This window comes from Pteropus medius, unplaced genomic scaffold, assembly GCF_902729225.1.
Source record: "Pteropus medius unplaced genomic scaffold, Ma_sr-lr_union100, whole genome shotgun sequence".
In the NCBI taxonomy this organism is placed as follows: Eukaryota; Metazoa; Chordata; class Mammalia; order Chiroptera; family Pteropodidae; genus Pteropus; species Pteropus medius.
In genome coordinates, this window is record NW_024342474.1 from 10,716,355 (window position 1) to 10,738,264 (window position 21,910).

A 21,910-nucleotide genomic window follows, 5' to 3' on the forward strand; every position below is an offset into this window, starting at 1 on the left:
ATTCTTGCTTTTATTTAGACTTATGAGTATTTCTTTTATAATTTTACCACTTTTAATTTTTTAAGTTATTCGTAAAAGGTTATCAAAGTTCTCATCTCGATAGCTTCCTATTTATATAATATTTCTTGGGCTTTATCATATCTTTCTGCATTCTTGTAGGTACTGTTCATTGATCAAATATATATTTAAACTTTTGTCTGTATATTTTTTCAAATTTTAATTGTTTTTAAAAAATACTTTATGTATAAATTGTCGAGGAAACGTGGGTGTGTAAAACTCTGCTTATTACCCTTGATGTTGTATTTATTATAGAATGTTTTCATCTTTTAATACTTTTTCAGTATTTGAGGGTACCTTATTAGCAGCAGTTCTAACACGCAATTAAAATACAAAAATTTCTATTGGCTTTCTTACTCTCTAGAGCATTATTTTTTCACCAGCTACATATTTTATGAAAATATTGTTTGGCCATAGTTAGTTTTAACAGATTTAAGCAAAACACACACACACACACACACACACACACACACACACACAAAATCCTGTTATCTTCAAACAGTTTAACCCTACTTATAATAGATACACTGTCTTTTATCAGATAATTTGTTGTTAAAGTTGCATACTTTCATTGTAGAATTTTCATTAATTCTTTTTGAAATTCTTAATTGCTTCTGGCCTTGATTTAAGTTCAGTCTTGTTTGTTGTTTTTGTTTTCCTTTGTTTAGGCTAGTGCAAAAAAGGGAGGCATTTGTAACTGTTTACCAGGTACCAATTGTGCATTAATTTGGAATTGAGGGCACTACTTAAATATTTTTTTTCTTTTAAGTAGCTGAAAAATAAACTATATTTAGATAAGAATGACGTGTTTTGGAACACTAAATTCAGTTAAAGAAAAGCACCATTTAATTCAAGTCAACTAAATATTTATTGAGTGCTTGTTATATCCTCCTGGACACTCAGGGCAGAGAATGCAAAGATGAATATGTCATGGACTCTCTCATGAGGAGAGGACATAGTGTATGAAAAAGGATCTTTTATGAAAGGTGACAGCATGCTTTCCCAGTAGCAAAAGAAAAACAAGAGTTCAGGAATAATAGTTATACACTAAAGTGCAGTTTTGAGGTTGGTTCTGCCAGTATATCCAGTATGTTGACTTTGCAAGTACACAAAACAGTACCCTTAATCTCTGTTTTCCTCAAAACTTATAAATTATTTGTTTTTTGCTTTTTAATTTGTATAAGACATTTTGGTACTCTTGTTCATGGAAGGACTTAGGGAAGTTTTTAAATAAAATTAAAGATTAAACTTAGAAAAAATAGAATTAGTATTTGTTTTAAAACATATTATTGTTTTATATGAGGAGATCAAAAGTATATACTTTTGTTTTTCTTCATCCGAAAGTTAGTGTTCTTACTGTATATCTAAAATTATTTTCTATGTACCCAGTATGTCTGGATTTGGAATGAACAGGAATCAGGCATTTGGAATGAATAACTCCTTATCAAGTAACATTTTTAATGGAACAGGTAAGCTTATTCTGAAGCTAGTACCCTATAAAAATATGGTAGATCTTTGAAATATAAAGCAATTGAACATACTGCTCTTAGAATAAATATTACAGGATTTTTTTTGGGGGGGGGATTAAAATGTAGAATTTAATTTAGTAAGATTTTCATAGGCATAGAATATAATTCAGTGAACAGTTGAAAGATTTAAATATATTTTTTACTTGGCATGATAATGGCATAATGTTATAATATAAGTATTATTTCCTTAACACCTAGAGGATCCTAAACATTAACAGTATATATTTATGCCTCAGAGTCTTTTGCTTCAAGAGCTTTTCCCCTCAATCCTGTCACCTGCCGTCTAAACTAGGTTGGGTAGTATGGCATTCTGGTTAGAAAGACTGAGATTGAAGAAATCTTTAAAATTACATGGATCACTTATAATTTTTTAATAGTTTTAATACTACTAATTTTGGCATTTAACCCTTACGAAATTTTTATCCAGTTTTATGTGTAAAATTCAGAATTTAATTATATGGAAAACCAATTCTGATTTTGACAGTGAAGAATTCCTGCAGTCTGTTGGTTTATTTTATCAACTGTTTCAGACCAAACGGGAGGCTTTGTTACTATTCTGATTTGGGTTTCACCTTCTTCTACCGTTGCTTCCAGAGAAAGGAAATAAAGGATGTCGTTATGGTCATAGGAGCCAAATGAATACGATTGTTGAGAGAGAAATGTATGTAAAGGAAGTAGAAGGTGAAAGAATGATGAGTGAAATGGAGCATATGTGGAAGCACGAGAGACTTAGTAATGAAATGTCATATGTGGCTAAGGGCTTTTTATTTTTAAATGTTATTGTGTGTTTAGCAGCATAAATTGATCAAGTGAGATTTTAAATTGTCAAGTTTTAGCATTTGAAAATTATAGTATTGTGTTCAAGATGTTAAAATAATATGAAGTATCATTGTATTTAAAATGCAAATTTTTTCATATTTTAATCTGAAATATGACTACGTATCATAGTTTAATTGCTGAGTTTTTTCTTTAATGGACCATAAAGTAACTGTCTGACAGTGCCATCTTATATTCTGAATTATGGTTTCATACAGTTCTGTAAATTCTAGAATTATTTTTAAAATGCAGTTTTAACTAAGTATATTTTAAAATAGGAAAATTGTTTCTAAGTCTTTTCCTAAAACTATAAATTGGGGGATTTATTAACTTTTTTAAGTTAAAAATATTCTTGATTAATATATGGCAATTTTAAATTCCATCCTAGAGGATCTGAAAATGTATATTAAAAGTTATTATATATTTGGAGTTTGTAATTAATTTGTAATCAAATAATTCAAGAGAGATTACTGTATAGATTGAAACTATAAATTGTTAATTTTTGTCTTGTTCATATAGATATTAAAATTCAAAATTCATAAACTGCAATTTGTTTAAAAACAGTGGGTATAATTCGTTTTACCTTTTACCCTTCATAATTTTAAATTGTTAACTAACTTGGAATGTCAACAGAGTGTATTGTTTTTCCGTCAGCAAAGTAATCTTGAGATAATAGTTTTCTCTCCTGAGATTCTTTTAATTATGAAACTTGGAGACAAAATTAACTGGAAAAAAGGGCAAAATAAATTGAAAATGGTCGTAAAACACTAGATGAAATAAAAATTAAAGAAAAGCTATAGTGCAGGCTAAAACCAAAGTAGAAAATTAAATCCTTTAAAACTTTAAATAAAACAAGATTTTAAGAATAATAGAATAATAAAAGTTAAGAAATCAAGGAAATGATTAAAATAGGCAAAGTAGAAATGTTGGGTTAAATTTTAACTTTTAAAAGGAAGAGAGCTGATTTTTTAAAGTTTAAAAGAACAAAAATAAATTTATTCATTTAATATATATTTATTGAGCGCCTACTGTGTAATAGGTAATATAAACTTTGGGCTTTATATCATACCCTCATGCTTCGCATGCATTCACCAGACATGGGAACCCTATTTACACCCCCAACTGCAAAACACACACATTCACATATGCATGCATACACATTTGTGTATGGAATCAATAGACCACAGGACAGAAGTCCTTAAGACTTCTGCTTCTACTGCCAATACCTCAGATATGACTACGGCCATTTGCAGGCGGTACTCTCATTCTCACACCTGTATATAACTGAAGCTCCAAGCATTCCAGATGCAAACTCTGCTTTTGCACATAACGAAAAGAGCAGTTACATCACAATAGTCTCTCTCTTGCTAGCTAACAAGCTGTAATTTTAAAGTACCTTCTTTCACAGGAGCAATAACATATTCCTTATTCTCTATCTTAAGTCTCCAAAATTTGAGATTTTGATTACGCTACTTACATATTGCTTTGCTGAATTGTTTATGAAATTCTTTCATGTGAAATCAATCCACAAGTATTTATTGTGTGGAAGAGAAAAAATTACATCACTGGTATAGCGCTGTGCGTTATTTAGGACGAAGGTGCTGTCATTTTATATTATGTTGGTCTTTAATAATCTGTTTAAAATGTTTGTAGAATCAATAACTAGTGTTCTTTCTTATTTAGATGGAAGCGAAAATGTGACAGGATTGGACCTTTCAGATTTTCCAGCATTAGCAGATCGAAACAGAAGGGAAGGAAGTGGTAACCCAACTCCATTAATAAACCCCTTGGCTGGAAGAGCTCCTTATGGTAATTAAGTTTTTAAATGATGGTCAATGGAAAGTTTCCATTGCATACACACACACACAGTTTGTTAGAGTTGATATATACAAAGTTCTTTTTCTTCCCGGAATAGTATCTTAGCATTTTGGGAAAACTTAGTTTGTACAGAAACCCCAAAAGGAAGTCTTCATTGGTATTCAGAAGTTATTTTCTTTTGTCAGTTCTGCCTTAATATACCTTAATAATTATATTGTGGTCTGCCTTTTTTTTTTTCATTGATCACGCATTTTTTAAAAGAACACATTCTTGCATTCCTAGAGATTAATAATGACTGACCATCCAGTTAAGATTTTTTCTAAGCCAGTTTATTAACCTCCACACTAATGACATTTGGGTCAGATAATTCCTTGTAAATGTGGGGCTGTCCTGTGCATTATTGAATGTTTAGCAACATCCCTAGCTTCTGCCTATTTGATATCAGTAACACCCCCTATCTTCCAACCTTCCCCCATTGTGACAAGTACAGATGTCTTCATACATTGACAAATGTCCCAAGGGAGAAAAAATTGCCTCTTGTTGAGAACCACTGCTTATAGGTCATGTATAATTTATGTAGACTCTCGGTCACCGTTAATACCCCTTTCTTACTGTCTCTAATAAATAAGATATCTGGCTAAGACAAGGTAAATGAAAAGAAGTGTGGGGGGGGCGTGAAACATGCAGTAATGATTTTAGACATGAAAATTATGTAAGAGCAATGTAGCCATATTGTTTTTATCTTTTACACCTATTTATTTCCTTTTGGGAGAACCTGATAGAGACCAGTAGCAGAAACAATGAATTTAGAGGGATCAGTTCATCACTTTTATAACGGTTTTTCCCATTTTCAACTTAGAAGGATTTCTATGCCTTTTAGAATATGAATACAAATAACAATATGTCAAGAATGGAAAAATTAATTGTTCATATTCTAAAGTTTTTAAATCACTCTTCCAAAAATAAAAATATGATCTGCCCTGAAAGTTGAGTACCTAGCTACTTGATTCTCAGTTCAGACTCTAATATTTTTAACCTTTCCTCATAGGTCCATTTTTTCATCCCTTTAATCATTCCCGTTGCTCTCCTTGGACCATCTCTAGTTTCTCCATATCGTTCTTGAATTGTGGAGCCCCATACTGGATATTGTTCTCCAATAAGGGCCTGACTAATGCCAAGTATAGTGGGAGGATTACTTCCCAGTTCTTGCATGTTTTACATCTATTTCATGGAATCCAAGAAAATCTGAAATAATATGGAGTTGTTTTATAATTGATTGCAATTTGCTCATTCTGTAAGTCACTTTCAAGTAGAATACTGACATGTTCTTTTAAAATTTATTTTGTTCCTTTGTATTTGACAATTAACTGGTATCAGTAATAGCTAGTCAAATGTTTAAATCAAGTTTTTAAACCAAAAATGTTAATAATGATTACTAATATCAAATTATATTTTTAAACATCTGTATATGACATTAGATTAACTATAGGATTGCCACTTCTTTCTCTTGTATTATTTTGTATATTAAGTTATTAATCAGTATACAAGAACTTTAGTTCTTCATTGTTACCCTGAATACTAATTTTTTTGAAATATGCTTTCATAGCAAAATGAGAATCTTTTTGGTATATTCTCATGAGGAAAGTTAACTTTTTATAATTTATAGCAAAGTATCATAAATATCAATTGCAATTCTCTGGATTATTTTCATTACATAGTTGGAATGGTAACAAAACCAGCAAATGAGCAATCCCAGGACTTTTCAATACACAACGAAGATTTTCCAGCATTACCCGGTTCCAGCTATAAAGATCCAACATCAAGTAATGATGACAGTAAATCTGTAAGTAACTGAGAATTATATATGTGAGTGATGTAGTTTTTTCCCTTCAGACTTCTCTTATATTAACAGTTTTATCAACTGTATTAAGGACATATTAAATACTATTACAAAGTTGTTTATCTTGAATATCTGTAATTAACTTCTGAAGAATATGGAAAAGCTTTATAACTTAGAAGATAGCCTATTTTTTTCCTATTTCATATAGGTTTGCAAATTTCTGTTGAACTTCTCAGAGTTAATTTAGACTTTTATTGTAGTCCCTGTCAGCTGGATCCCATGAAGTTTGATATTATAGCCTTCTAAGGAGCTGTGTTTTTCTTGAGTAAGTTTTCTCCTTGAAGAATCTTTATACACATTTTTATTCCTGTGTTGATTCAGCCAACTCAGCTTCCTCTTTCTGACTTAACGAATATGTTTATTTCTTCCACATTTCGCTGAAAATAACTTTTTGTGTGTGACGGGAGTTTGTATATCATTAAAATAATTAATAAAGAAGAATATTGGGTAAGAATTAAAGTAAATATGAATTTTAAAAGTGCATATATTCTGACTTATCCTGTATATTTTTATGATGATATTTTAGGTAATATACTATGTTTAGTAGTTTCTCTTATAAATGAAAGTATTGAAGAGTAGATCTTCAAGTGTATTCCAAAGCATAAAGTACTGAGATGATAGATAGATAGATAATATATTTTATCCGTGACTGAAGATCTGAGATGAATAAGAATATTTTCCATATATTGCTTGTTCTTTAAATACTCAAATTGATATCATACAGGACTTAATTTATATACCATGGCACATTTGTGGAAACAAAAAAATTTCATGTAGGCCTTGAAAAACAGGTAATAATTTATTACCAATTTAAACATAATAAAGAATGAATAGAAAGTTACTAATATATGAACTTGAAAATTTTTACACTTAACACATTTTAATGTTAAATTTAATTTTTTTTTTTTATGTTAGAATTTGAATACATCTGGCAAGACAACTTCAAGTACAGATGGACCCAAATTCCCTGGAGATAAAAGTTCAACAACACAGAATAATAACCAGCAGAAAAAAGGGATCCAGGTGTTACCTGATGGTGGGACTCTATAAAATATGTCAGTGATGTTATAGAATTCATTTTCTGTACTTTTCATCAAAGAAAAATGACCACGTTTTTCTTATTCAGGTCGGGTTACAAACATTCCTCAAGGGATGGTGACGGACCAATTTGGAATGATTGGCCTGTTAACATTTATCAGGGCAGCAGAGACAGACCCAGGAATGGTACATCTTGCATTAGGAAGTGACTTAACAACATTAGGCCTCAATCTGAACTCTCCTGAGTAAGTTATTTTCTTTTCTTCCACATTTATGTATAATACCTCCCTGCACACTTGCAGTTTTTAATATCTTGTCATTAAATTATATCACCTGCTACCACTCATTATTGCTGTTATCTACTGACTCTCTGGGTCATTCCCTCTCATATTAGCTCCTGGATCAAAATCCTGAAATCTCAGGTCCTTGAATTTCTCTTCAAAAATCTTGCCTTTTACCATACCTCACCTGTTCACTTCTTTAGTCGTCCTTTTGACCTTGCCATTAATAGTCACTGTAGTTTCTCTGTAATTTTAAGTCTGTCCATCCCACTTTCTGTTTTCTGTCTCTCTCCCTCTGGTACTGGCTCCTGTTATCATTCAACTCCATTGGGACTTTCAATTGATGCTTTTACCTTTTTGTTGTTCCTCGACATGCCTATCTCTGTTTCCCCACATGAAGTCACTTCTTATTAAGTTCAATGGTCAGTCATACTGCCCATTACATATATCCTTGACTATTTTGCCCTCTCTTGTTTTGTCATACTTGGATGGCAAAAACTAACCCTGGTTATATTTCCGCCTATTCCATTTTTGATGTTTGCTACTGACCCTGGTTAGAGGAAAACACATAACTTCACTGATGATAAATTTATGGCCAGGAACCTCAATAGTGGGACTTTAATTTTGCCAAACATAATTAGTGCTGGCATGCCTAGTCCAGTCATTCTTTTTGTTCTCCTATGCAGCTGTTTTATACTTGCCTATTCAAACCCGTAATTCTTTTCCCCTGTTCTTACTCTCACATGATGACGTTGTTTATTTCTGCTTTACTGAAATTGAAGCAGTCAGAAGAAAATGTTAGCCTAGTCCTCTCACCAAATCTAATTACTTACTACCATCTGTACCCCCCCCTTATTCTTTCTTGTCTTCTACCCTCTTGCCTTAGTTAATCCATGCTTTCACAATTTTTTGCATTTTGTTGGATTATTTCCCTCAACATACAAACATGTTATTACTTTTTCCATATTAAATACTTTTTCATGATCTGACTAATGATCCCCATTTCTTTATTCTTCTTTGAAGCAAAATTCAAAAGAGCCATCTCTATCTCTTATTTGTCTTTTCCTATTCTCCATTAGAACACAGAATTTTAGTTAAGATTTTGCCCCATTACACTAAAACTGTTGTCGTCAAGGTCATCAAATGGCCTCTGTGTTATTAAATTCAGTGGTCACTTCTAGGAACTTATCCTTTTTGACTTGTCAACAACATTGGACATAATGGAATCATTTCTGTGTTGCATCTCACTGCTTTTAACTGCTACCACCCTGATCACCATCCTTTCTTGCCTGGATTACTTTATTAGCCAATCACTAGGTATCCTTGATCTTCCCTGTACCCCTTCACAATCTCTTCTTTATACAGTAGCCAAGACAATTCTTTTTGAATAAGTTAACTGACTGCTCAATACTCAATAAGGGTTTTCAGTTTTGTTATGATTAAAAACCCAAAATCTTTACAGGCCTCCTAATCTCTATAGGCATGTTCTGTGTTTCTCTCTTACCCCTGCCTCAAAAGCTTCTTCCTTTGTTCACTCTGCTCCAGTTTCACTGGCCTTCTTAGTGGTCCTCACAGATGTCAGTCATATGCTGCCTTAACTTGTTCTAGCAGTTTCCTCGGACTAGAACAGTCTTTGCCAGATAATTAATTCCCTTAAATCTTTCAAATCTTTGTTCATATCTGACCTTCTAAATAAGACCTAACCTAACTACCTTATTTAATTATGCAACTAATTTCCCCTCGCTACCTCTCTACTAATGTGGAATATTATTTATTTATTGTACAAATTGTTTTTGTCTACCTCTCTCCAATCTACCATCCCCAAACAAAAAGTAAGTTTCATGTTGTTAGTGATCTTTGCTTTGTTCACTGATATATCCCAAGCACCTAGAAAAGTGCCAGGCATATAATAGGCATTCAAACATGAATATTTGGTGAATTTGAACTTTTGCTTTTAATACTTACATATAAATGGAAAGTAATTTTACTTGGGAGCATGGTATTAATGAATTTAAAGCATTCCGAGTTGAAGTAATTTTTTCATAATGTATATATAAATCTTGTATCAGTTTTCTGCTGTATGTATATAAGTCATAGTAAACCCAAGAAAGGAAATTAGAACTAAAAATGCTAATTTTACATTTGAAGTAATTGGTATTCCTGATTTCCTGAACTAAAATTAGATATCTTTTTTGTACTTTGGACTTCAGAGTGTTTTTTTTCCCCCCCTTATTCAGAAATCTCTACCCCAAATTTGCATCACCCTGGGCATCTTCACCTTGTCGACCTCAAGACATAGGTAGGAGAATATATTTGTGATCAGACCTTTTTAAAAATATATTTGTAACTGAGAATCAGTTAATAAGGCTTTTTTCATTTTATTATCCAGACTTCCATGTTCCATCTGAGTACTTAACGAACATTCACATTAGGGATAAGGTGAGTGTAGTTTATTATTCTACTCAGTCAGCATGAATTTATCTTTTTCAGGTGCTATTTTCCCAGTTTAGACAGCATAATATTTTTGAAATAATCCGCAGTGGTCTTGGGTATGCTTTCTCATGTTCATTCAGTTATATATAACAATTTTATTTCTATTTTTGTTTGTCATCTTAATGTTTTGATGAGTTCCTGGGTTATATTTTTCAATATTTTTTTAAAAAACAACATTAAGACTGGTAAATATTCTTATAGTTATAAAAAGATTTTTCTTTACAAATAGTACAGATAGTGTTTTTAATGGAACTTTAAATATTTAAAACTGTTACTTTGGCTTTTTTTTCTTTATTTTTTTTTCTATTTTTTAATTACCTAAAATTCTAATTAATACAATAACTATTAACAAATAGGGTTAATCTTTTTTTTTTTTTTTAATCAGAAAATGTTAAACATTTGCTTTAGGGGAAAGTTCATTTTTGTTACCAATTGTATCTAGATTTTGGCCTTGTGAGAGAAGAGTATAATCTATTAAAATTGTGTATTTGTGTTACTCATGTGTATAAATGTCTAATGTAAATAACAGTATTTTGCATCTGTACCATGTAGTTGTATAGTCAAATGGATGTTGATGTTGTGGACAGCCAAGTAAAGAGAGATATTTCTCTTTATGTCTTTCAATACTGGGTAGGTGGAAAATAAGAGCTGTTAGCTAGAGAGAGCTAGTTTTTTTCTATTTTTGGATCATGATTTGCTGCCACCTCCACTGTAGTGTTCTTTTGCTCCAAATACCTAAGGGTTCTAGAACCATTTCTTATGCCAATTTAAGCAATACTGGTTTAGGAGAATTTGATACATTTGGGACTGACCGCTACCTGAATGGGATAATATGAATAGAGAGAAAAATTATATTCAGAGAGTGCATAACAGTTAGGTAAACATTTAGATACAGGATTAAGTAAAGAGATAAAAGTATTTTCATTTTGGTGAGTTTTTAATAAAACTTTATCTTAATGGGAGAATTTGAAACTGTTGAACTCACTTATGTTTTATAGTTTGATAGATAATTATGTTTCTGCTTTGTGGAAGGACATGTAAAGCAGTCATCTTTTAGTCATTCATTTAAACAAACTAAAGAGCAAGCGCTTTATTATTTTTATACTTAACGTCTATGATTTGCTAAAAATTTATAACCAACTGATTTGTGAATCCCTGCCAGATGTAGATTCAGTTAACATTTCCTGTAAGTCTTCTATGTATTAGACACTCTACAAGGTGCCTTCCAATGCAACCACGTATTTAATTTCATTTTCATTTTTAGTAACCCTTATAGATGTCATTGTCTACATTTTATAATTGAAGTTCAGGTACATTAAATAATTTGGACCTGGCCTATTAGTAAGTAATGCAACTAGGTCTTGAATGTAAGTCCTGCATCTCTGAGCACAGGGTTCCACTGCTACTGCCACCTTGGGTAATTAATAAATCCCTCAAGTAAGATAGTCACCATTTGAACTTGCTTAGTTTTTATGTAGCTTTTTTACCTATTAGGACATAAAATAGATGTACCAGAAATAATTGTTAAATGACCTTAGTCATTTAAATGATAACACTCCCATAAATAATGAAACTCTCCTTTAGAGTTGTAACTACCTGTGTAATCATGTAATAACAGTTATCTGCTACAGAGAACAGTTTCTGTTTCTCTTCCTGTTTTTATTCTAATGGTAGCAATTATGTTAGGATTTTTAAACTCGCTTTACATTTCCAAATAATTTATTTATCTTTTCCAGCTGGCTGCAATAAAACTTGGCCGATATGGAGAAGACCTTCTCTTCTATCTTTATTACATGAATGGAGGAGACGTATTACAACTTTTAGCTGCAGTAGAGCTGTATGTTCAAAGTATTTTTAAACACTTTTGTATTATAGTGGATCTTGTTTATTCTGAAAGCTGCTTTTTAAAAATAATAGCTGTAGTTTGTCTTTTGTTTTAAAGTGGAACTATTTCTCCATCGAGAAATTTAAGTTGTTTATTTTTACATTTATACAGTTAATTTAGATAGAAACCTTATATTACCATGTCTTCATAATCACTGTATACATGGCGAATTTTAAATTTAAACAAATTTGCAAAAAGACAAAATCAACTTGACTAATGAATTTGCTGAATCTAATTATACATATATGAAGTATAGGATATGGTTCATAACTGTGGCTCATCTTGTGGAACCACATGTTAATGACAGTGAATTTCATTTAATAAACATCTATTAAATCACTCTACATATTTCTTATGTGTTTTGAAGTGTTGATAAAGTCCACATTCATCATCAGGAGCCTACTGGCCAACTTAAAGAAATTAGCATTAAGAAGTTGGTCCATTGGATATGTTTTTCTTCTGAGCAGTTCTGTTTTTACCTGATGCCCTAAGAAAAAAAATTGTGTCATTTCTTGTATGTCCTATCGGTAACAGTTTGTTACCAGTAGTATGTTTACTAGAGAGTGAGTTGTTAGTAAAAATTTATGATGTTATGATTGGGAGACCTTTTTACAGATTTAAGTATTTTATAATATTCTTAATAACATTTTTACAAATGGTCTTGCATCAGATACTTAAATGTAAAATTCACTGTGTTGATAATAAATTGTTTTTTATTTCTCAATTGAGAATTTGTTTTTTTCCCATGTTTTCCTCTCATTTTTTGTAAGATAGCAATTGTTTAATTTATTCATAAGTAAATAAATGTATTTATTTATTTATCCATCCATCACTGGCAATTCTGTCTCATATCTTATTTCTGTCTACAAATTTCCTCATGGTATTGGTAGGGAAGTATTTGTTTACATGGAGGTTTGTTCTACCAAAGATGGTTTTTGTAATACATTTACCTCCTTTGAATGTTACTTCCCCAGTTTACAAGTGGTGGTTAAACCTCATTGATTCTTGCATGAATTCTGATGGACATTCTTTTGGCTTATGAGAATTTAGGATCAATGAGATTTGAATAAAAATTAAAAGTAATATATTCATTAAGACTTTTTAAAATGGATATTCTGTTTTCGGCATAGTCACGGAATTATATGAATTTAAATAGTTAATTCAAATAGTGTATTTATATTTAGTTCCTTATACAGAATAATGTAAATAGCTGGTGGGCTGTTTGTTTTAATAGATACCTCAATTTCTATTGAATATTAAGAACAAGAAAGGAGTGCAGTTTCTCTTTCTGGAACACAAAAGTATCTTTATTTGGTCTGCCTAAATTTTTATCACATTGCTTATAGAGCTTTTAAGATCTCGTTTTGTTTGCATAAAAAATTTGCTCAGTTAAATAAAGATGTATGTATTAAAGAGTGTGGGTTCGGGGCAAATTAAGAAATTATTTTCCTATATTTATTTCACTATGGTTGTGTTTAATAACAATAAAAGTTAGGATAAAGAAGCACTCATTTAATGTATTTTATGCATAATTATTTTCTTAGAAAAGTTTTATAAAATGTGAGCCACAGGAAAAAATTAATTGTCTTTTTCTCTTAAAAATTGAAGTTTTAACCGTGATTGGAGATACCACAAAGAAGAACGAGTATGGATTACCAGGGCACCAGGCATGGAGCCAACAATGAAAACCAATACATATGAGAGGGGAACATATTACTTCTTTGACTGTCTTAACTGGAGGAAAGTAGCTAAGGTATATATTTTTTTCATGTGCAAATGCAAATTCGTAAATGTGTAACTCTAGATTTTGAAAAGAAGTGACCTCTTTTATCTGTTTATATGTACCATTATATTCATTCCAATAATATGCCAGATGTTTGTTAAGTCTCTTGTCTCTACTTTCTTGGCTTGATTTAACTCTAGTCGAGTATGCAGAAACAGTTTATTTCACCCATAGTTAGAAAACTGATTGAACTTGGTAAGAAATTTTGTAATTGTTCAAAAACCTGGTAAACTTTTGAATTGTTTGTGCTACTCAGTTATAAAATAAAGATACCCCCTTGCAATATCAGTCATGTATTCTTATATTATTATTAGTTCTGATTAAGCAAGTATGAGATTTTCTTAAATCCAGTATTTAAACAGATATAGTCTTTTTAAAACACTTGCACTCATTAAAAAAAGATACTTGAGTTTTTTAAACAGAAGAAAAATATTTCTTGACAATTCATTGAGTGATTTTTTAGTTGTTGGTTTGGGCTTTTTTTTTCCTTTGAGTCAGCTTTACTAAACTGATAAAAAGGTAAAATGTTCTAAGAAGACAGTGTAAAATGCTTACCATGTGTTTATCACACAAAAAAATTTTACATCACAAGATTTTATATAAAACTTGAAAAAAATATGAAAAGATCTGCCCAACAAAGAACACCAAAACGAGACACATAAAAGAGGTTGAATTTTTATTATTATTATTTTTGGGTGTTTCTCATTGGTAAATGTCATTATTTGTCAGACCAAGTCCATATACCACTGTACACTGTTTGAGTTATTTTAACAATTCTCATTATTATGCATATCTTGATTTCAAAAGTTAGATATGTGACCTAATATTTTAGTTAAATAGAAATAATTACATTATTTATAAATAGTGAATGAGACATTGTGCATGTTACCTGTTCTTTAAGAAGTATAGTGTAATAGCTATAGTCTTTGTGTCATGGATTTGAATATAACTCCTGTTTCTGCTATTTGTCACCTTGTGCAAGTTTCCTTTATTTTTTTAAATTGAAATACTTGTCTCTAAATTATCATGAAGATTAAATGAGAATACAAACAAACATTTACACTGAGTGCAGTGCTTGGCCTGTATTGAGTATTTGATACATGGGAGTAGTTGTGGTAGTTTATTGCTATTGTTTCTATCATCGTTATTACAGCTTATTACTATTTTTCTAAAGATGAAAAAATGATAATTGATTGTTGTTAGGTTAGGTCAGTGGTTCTCAAATTTTGGCTTGCATCAGAATTAGCTGGAGACATTGTTAAAACACAGATTACTTGGCCATACCTCCATTGTTTCTGATTTAGTAAGTCTGTGGATGGGACCTGAGAATTTGCATTTCTAACAAGTTCCCAGGTGATGCCAGTAATGATGCTAGTCATTTTCTGGAGCCATATTTTTGGTTCTGTAGGAGAGAAAGTATCTTTGGAGGGACAAAAAATTCTACTAGGAAATAACTGAAGTTTTCTCCATTTATTTGAAGCTTTTTGCTCAATATCATTGTAAATCACTCCAGACTTAATGTATGCAAAAGGGATGGATGTTTGAAGTAGATAAATGCATAATTTTCGTTAAATTTTAGTTCATTAAGTGTGAAGAAATCGACTTATGTGAAAAAAATTAGTTTTCTAGAGAACTAAGTTCTCTCCATAAATTTAAATATTCAGAAACCACTTAAACATTAATACCGCACCTATATTTTCTCACAAAAGCAATTCCTCAGTCAGGTAAATGTCGTTTTAAAGAAAATTGTGTGTGTGTGTGTGTGTGTCTGTCTGTCTGTCTATTTGTCTTTCTCCCTCTTTCTGTATAAAATAATAATTTTATCCAGTTTTATCCCATAGCTCCAGCATAGTTGAGCTTTTGTATTGACCTTTACCTTTAAAATGTTTAGCAGCAAAGTAGGAAAATAAAATTGGGAAATATCATTAAACTTCCCTAAGAAATCTCTCTTGAGATAGTTTGCTGGCCACTTGAGATAGTTTGCTGACACTGTTTAACAGAATTATTTTCATAGTGATGAAAGCAAGCAGAATTATTAGTTTCTATCAAATATCAAATTATTTTGCTTATATTAAAATACAAATTCATAAACAATAAATTTTTTACAATGATTTCTGAGTATATTTTTTAAGGTTGTTTTCAGTGTTTTCTCAGAAACTAGATTAATAATTAAGAAATGTAGTTCATTCATAGTCTGTTAACAGACTTCATCATACTACAGAAAATCCATTAAAATGCCTTGTCTCCAGTTAACTTCAAAGTTAAAGTCCCCACCTGTAAAGTAGGTGTGGCTTATTTACTATGCACAGGTAAAGAACATGCGTTAAGTAGCTACAACTCATTGTAAGAGGCCTACAGTATGCGTTAGTATTACAAGTAATAGCTTAATGTTATCATGGTAATCGTGGAAAGTATTGACCTGATTAGACCATAATCAGGTCTCCCCATTCAGAATATCTCATATGAGGTTCTTTGTCTTTTGCAAATCACTTAATATTTTCAGAGAAATGAAGAATTGTAATATTAAGGGATTCGGTGATTTAAATTAGAAGTATTTCTTATCCCCTTAAAATTCTGACTCTTGAGTTCTAAGATGCAGCCCCTTATTTGTTTAAAGAATTTTACATAAGTCCATGATGTATGTACATAAACATTTTGACACTATATTTGCTTATTTTCCCCTTTTAGATAATCTTGACTCGTCAACAGGCTGTGTAGTCTGTCCTGTGTAATTTAGCTGGAACTACTCAATATCCCACTAGTTAAAAATTTGTGGTCATTCAGATAGTGTGTATAATCTTAATGAGTAAAATTTTTGAAACAATTACATCTACAGAGAATTTTTAGGCAATGGAGGCTGCCTTGTTATCAATAGCTTCTCAAACTTAAAGACTTAAAAAATTTAAGAATTCTGACTTCACCTTGTGGGTCCAACATTGAATAGGATTTTTAATGCTTAGGATTTTTTATCATATTATAATCTGATACAAATGTGATTTTTTTTCTTTTCCCATTAACTTTACTGGTACACTTCAATACATCTTTATACTCTAATCAGTAATATGTACTTTTCTTCAAAGTAAAAATTATTTCTAATAACTATAGTTAAAATAGTTTGCTACTTCCTGAAATTTAGTGAAGATTTATCATAGTTAAGAGAAAACTGATAGTTTTGAGAATTTGAGAAAACATTTCTGCAGTGTATGTTTCTCTGTGAAATTAGATCAGTGATGACATTAATGCTTTTGTAGTAATTTATTTGACCATTTGAGTCCAATGCAAAATATTTCAATTTTGCTTCACAGTAACTTTTTGAGAGTATGTAACCTAATTTTAATAATAGAAAAACTAAGACATTAAAGTTAATATTTTTTAAAAGTATCTAGAACTCTTTCTGGCCTTTTAAATCATTAAACTATAAAAATCTTTTTTCCATTAAAGCAAATATATACATAGACCTTCTAAATACCTAATCTTTGAATATTTCAAAAGTTAGGTGTTCTCTTCCTTAAAGAAATTAAGAAAACTTGTGTTTAGTAATTCATCAGCCATTAATTATACACCTGCTACAGAGCTAGCACTATTCTAGGCAGTAGGTAGTGATATACAAAACAGACACCCTTCTTGCCTGTAGATTATACAAAGGTATGTATGTGTGTTGTGTGCGTATATATAACATAAATGTGTAAAAGAGATGTTATCAACAATCAAAGTGAGGTAACAGATACCAGTGTGTTGTAAGCTTTATATTTTTTAATAATACAAGTACATAGAAAACGGAGGGAGGAGAGGAGATGTAAAAATGGAAGGCAATTTCTGAAACTCAGATATATAAGGTCTTTGGGATTTTCTTAATTATTACATTAAAATATTTATGCTCTCTAAATTTAAACTGATTGTTTTTAACGTGTAGGGGGAAAATGTATGAATTGATGAAGTTACCCTAGTTTAAATTCTAATAATAGAATGTAAGTTCACCAGTGTACAATAACAAGGTCAAAATAATTGAACAAAATTTTAATTTTTATAACTTAGAAGATAGTGGGATATATGATTTGTCACAGTTACAAGTAGACTTTTTACTCTATAACTACACATAGTTTAGAACTAAAATGCTAATTTTAATTTCTAAAGAATGATAATACAAGAAGACATTTTCTTTACTAACTTGGATATTCATCTTCAAGCCAGGCAATACAATTCCTTTAAAGTCTAGACAGAAAGAAAGAGAGTGATGCTTATTACACAGTGCATCAGGGAGGGCTATGGTGATTGCAGTGATGATTCTGGTCTGGTGTTTGCTAGTTTTTACTGACAAGCAAAATAACCACTGTACCTTACTCTGTCAGTCCTATAAAGTAAACCTTTTTACATTTAAAGTCATCACAGTGTGCCTTCTTTATAAACATTTGTCAGTGGACTGAATTTTTTCAACATTATTTCTGGATAAGGGTTATAATGAAGTGAATCCTTTGGATGTTGGGCTAGAAATATTAAAAATAATGTGTTGTACTAGAAAAGTCATGGGCTTTTGTGTCACATCTAATCCTGGATCTACCTGATACTTACACGACTTGGGCAAGTTACTTGTGAGCCCATATTCTTCAGGTACAAAATGAAGATAATATCTAATTATAGAGTTACTATAAAGATTAGAATAAAATCAACTATATCTCTAGTTCTGACACATATTAGGCTTTCAGTAAGTCATACCTGCTATTTCTATAATTATTAATATAATATCCTTAAATTTCAGGTACTTGGTTTTATATCTCAAAATTTAATCATTATGACCTAGGTTTTTATTTTAATTAGTGAAATTTTCCCTTAATTTAATATTGGAAACATTCATTATAGAATCAATTTGAAACAAGACAGATAAGGTAAAATATGGTGCTAATATTATTTGTTGGCTTTCTTTAATATATAATACATATTAAGGTTTATAATTTTTAAACGAGATTGAGATAGTTTGTGCTAATTGAATGCAGATTGTAGAATTAGTGATTTTAGAACCTCTTGCTCTTTGGATTTACAAAGTATGTTTTTGTTTTAATATGCAGTTATATTGTGCATCTCTCTTTGATCTTAGTTCAGTGAAGAATTGGTTTCACTATTCTTAAATTTTAACACTCATGAAGTTAATGTAGTACTTTGAAAGTTTAGTTGAAATGAGCTCTGTAGTTCATCTTCAGATGTGCCTACATCAACCACTGCCTGGTTTGGGGTGGCAGTTACATCTTTTCAGGGTTTGGGGTTTGTTACGTGAGAAGTGTGGAGCTGTGTAAGTTTTAAGTTCATGTTTTCCCCAGATTTTAATGAGATTAGAATAACTTTTTTTTAAAATAAGACAAAGTGGAAAATTCTTTATTTCTATACCTTTTCTATGAAGATAAACTTTTAGGTTGTATACTTCAGTGAAGAGGCTTCACTTTAAATATTTTATGATTTTCTGTATTTTTTATTGGCAGTATAGCAGTTGCCACTTAAAACTTATTTTTGAGCAAAAAAAAAATAGAATGTATTTTATAAAATAGGTGTTTATGAGAGGTCTCTGACTGACATAGAAAGTGTATTTTACCTATCAGGTAGAAACTACAGCACATTATTTTTATTCAAGCTGTACTTTACTTAAGGGAAAAAAGAGTGGTATATCTGAGTCTGTTCATTCTCAAAAATATAAGTGTTTTGTTCACATAGTAAAATATATTTTGACAGAATTCTGAGAACAAAGGAGAGGAAATTATCTAAATTCTTAAATTTGGTTTTATAGGAGTTCCATCTGGAATATGACAAATTAGAAGAACGGCCTCACCTGCCATCCACCTTCAACTACAACCCTGCTCAGCAAGCCTTCTAAAAAAAGACTTCCCTTTTCTTGGGGTATGGCTGTCTCAGCACAATACTCAACATAACTGCAGAACTGATGTGGCTCAGGCACCCTGGTTTTAATTCCTTGAGGATATGGCAATTGGCTTACGCAAAGGGTCACCATTTGAGGTCCTGCCTTACTAATTATGTGCTGCCCAACAACTAAATTTGTAATTTGTTTTTCTCTAGTTCGAGCAGGGTCTGAATTTTTTCATTTATTTTCTTTTTTGCCAGCAGACAGACTTGGGTCTATAAAGACAAGCAAGTACACTGACAGAAGTTTACCATTGAGTTTCTAAAATGTAAAAAAGAAAACCCACAAAGACTCAACAAAATTAGACCACAAAATTTGCATTGTTCATTGTAGCACTATTGGTAATAAAATAACAAATGTTTGTGCATTTTTATGTGAAGATCCTTCTCGTATTTCATTTGGAAAGATGAGCAAGGTCTGCTTCCTTCATTTTACTTCCCCTTCTGTTTTTGAAAGGCAGTTTCGCCAAGCTTAACGCAAGAATATCTGACTGTTCAGAAGAAAGATATTGCCACAATCTCTGGATGTTTCCAGGGTTGTGTTATTACTGAGCTTCATCTTTCCAGAATGAGCAAAACACTGTCCAGTCTTTGTTACAATTTTGTAATAAATGTGTACATTTTTTTTTAAATTTTTGGACATCACATGAATAAAGGTATGTATGTACGAATGTGTATATATTATATATATGACATCTATTTTGGAAAATGTTTGCCCTGCTGTACCTCATTTTTAGGAGGTGTGCATGGATGCAATATATGAAAATGGGACATTCTGGAACTGCTGGTCAGGGGACTTTGTCGCCCTGTGCACTAAAGGGCCAGATTTTCAGCAGCCAAGGACATCCATACCCAAGTGAATGTGATGGGACTTAAAGAAGTGAACTAAGACAATTCACTCTGGCTGTTTGAACAGCAGCGTTTCATAGGAAGAGAAAAAAAAAAAAGATCAATCTTGTATTTTCTGACCACATAAAGGCTTCTTCTCTTTGTAATAAAGTAGAAAAGCTCTCCTCACTGCAGTGTTGACTTTGATTTGAAATTGTGAATTTATTTCTTCAACATGAAAAATAGAGGGAAGAAACCTAAAGTTTTACAAATAACAAACTGAATGGTATGACTAAACAATTTTAAATGTCTTTTTTTCAGCTTTTGACAAGTAATTTAATGGAACCATTCACCATTTTACTTGTAAGTCAAAAAATGTAGACATTCTTAACCAAGTTCAAAACAGAACTTTTTAAAAAATAGATTATGGAATCATTAGAAATAAAACTTCCCAAACACTCTTGGTACCCAATCAAAATGCTTTCCTGTAACATTTATGAGAAATTTCTTGATAGACCTTTAAGATTTATCTTTAAGAAGTAATATTGAAAAAAAGAAGAAGAAGTAATACTCATTAAGGTAAGCCAAAAGCAGTGGTGGGATAGACTTTACCTTCAGTTTGCTGGTCTGGATATTTCAGATTTACAAGTTGATACATTCTATTCCATCTAAAGATAAATATACTGTATTTTAAAATACTGTAATATTCTGAAGCTATGAAAGCAGAACTAAAGATAGTAAAAAAAAGGCAGTGAGCTTTTATCTTTAAATTTTCATTTTTAATGTATTTTTCTATGAAGAATGAAAGCTTGTTGACATTTACCAAATTATGTTTGAAAATGAAACATTTATGACATTTTTGTGTTTGTGTATCAGGCATATAAAATAAGAGTTACCTTTTTCTATGTATTTTGAGATAAAAGAAACTGACATAAAAATATCAGGAGTTTTTAATCTTTCAAATTTAAACCAAAGCATCTCTCCTCTGAAAGAAAGATGGCATTTATGTAATTATAGTTTTACTGTTGTGCAAAAAAACTTCACCATATTTGACATAAACTAATGTTAAATCCTATAATTTTTTTTAAAGATTACATTTTTTCACAATTTACCATGTAAAATGTAATTTTTTGTTTATAACCATGAGAAACAGGAAAAAAAAATGGAAAGGGATCTTTATTCTTATGACTGCAAACAACATTGTGTCGCCATGATCATGATTGGCACTATGTGAATGACTCAGAAAAGCAAGATAGCTCATATTAAGTAGTTTGTTATCTTGGCTTGAGTTGTTTATTTTAATTGCCATATACAAAGTTTTAAGTGCACACTTTTCCAGATTTCTGAGTTCAGTCATCAAAATGAGAAAACTCTTACATGTAAACCAACTTTTTATACTTGTCAATATCAGAAATTACTGTGCTCTTGACTTCAAATTCAAGTTTTAAAATTCTGTGTGAAATCTTTAATATGATATTTTAAACTCTTTATATAACACACTTATATTTCTTGTATATGTATAACATGCTTATACATGTACAAAAGTAGACCTAAACTAATATTTCACATTTTCTTTCT

At 31.0% G+C, this 21,910-nt stretch overlaps 1 protein-coding gene across 8 annotated transcripts in view; it reads left to right on the top strand.

Annotated features, from left to right (window-relative positions):
* CNOT2 (CCR4-NOT transcription complex subunit 2) overlaps positions 1-20,526 on the top strand; it is a 102,665-nt gene extending 82,139 nt beyond the window's left edge. For 5 of the 8 annotated variants that reach the window (XM_039866001.1, XM_039866005.1, XM_039866003.1 and 2 more), the window contains 10 exons: positions 1,447-1,526; positions 4,086-4,211; positions 5,939-6,063; positions 7,036-7,156; positions 7,247-7,403; positions 9,677-9,738; positions 9,829-9,878; positions 11,669-11,769; positions 13,426-13,570; positions 19,374-20,517. In XM_039866001.1, the coding sequence (XP_039721935.1) occupies positions 1,447-1,526; positions 4,086-4,211; positions 5,939-6,063; positions 7,036-7,156; positions 7,247-7,403; positions 9,677-9,738; positions 9,829-9,878; positions 11,669-11,769; positions 13,426-13,570; positions 19,374-19,460 (1,054 nt within the window). In that variant the 3' untranslated portion in view covers positions 19,461-20,517. Of the gene's footprint in view, positions 1-1,446; positions 1,527-4,085; positions 4,212-5,938; positions 6,064-7,035; positions 7,157-7,246; positions 7,404-9,676; positions 9,739-9,828; positions 9,879-11,668; positions 11,770-13,425; positions 13,571-19,373 lie in introns of all 8 variants that reach the window. The other 3 variants (XM_039866006.1, XM_039866007.1, XM_039866000.1) reach the window with 2 other exon arrangements.
* Positions 20,527-21,910: the final 1,384 nt, after the last annotated feature.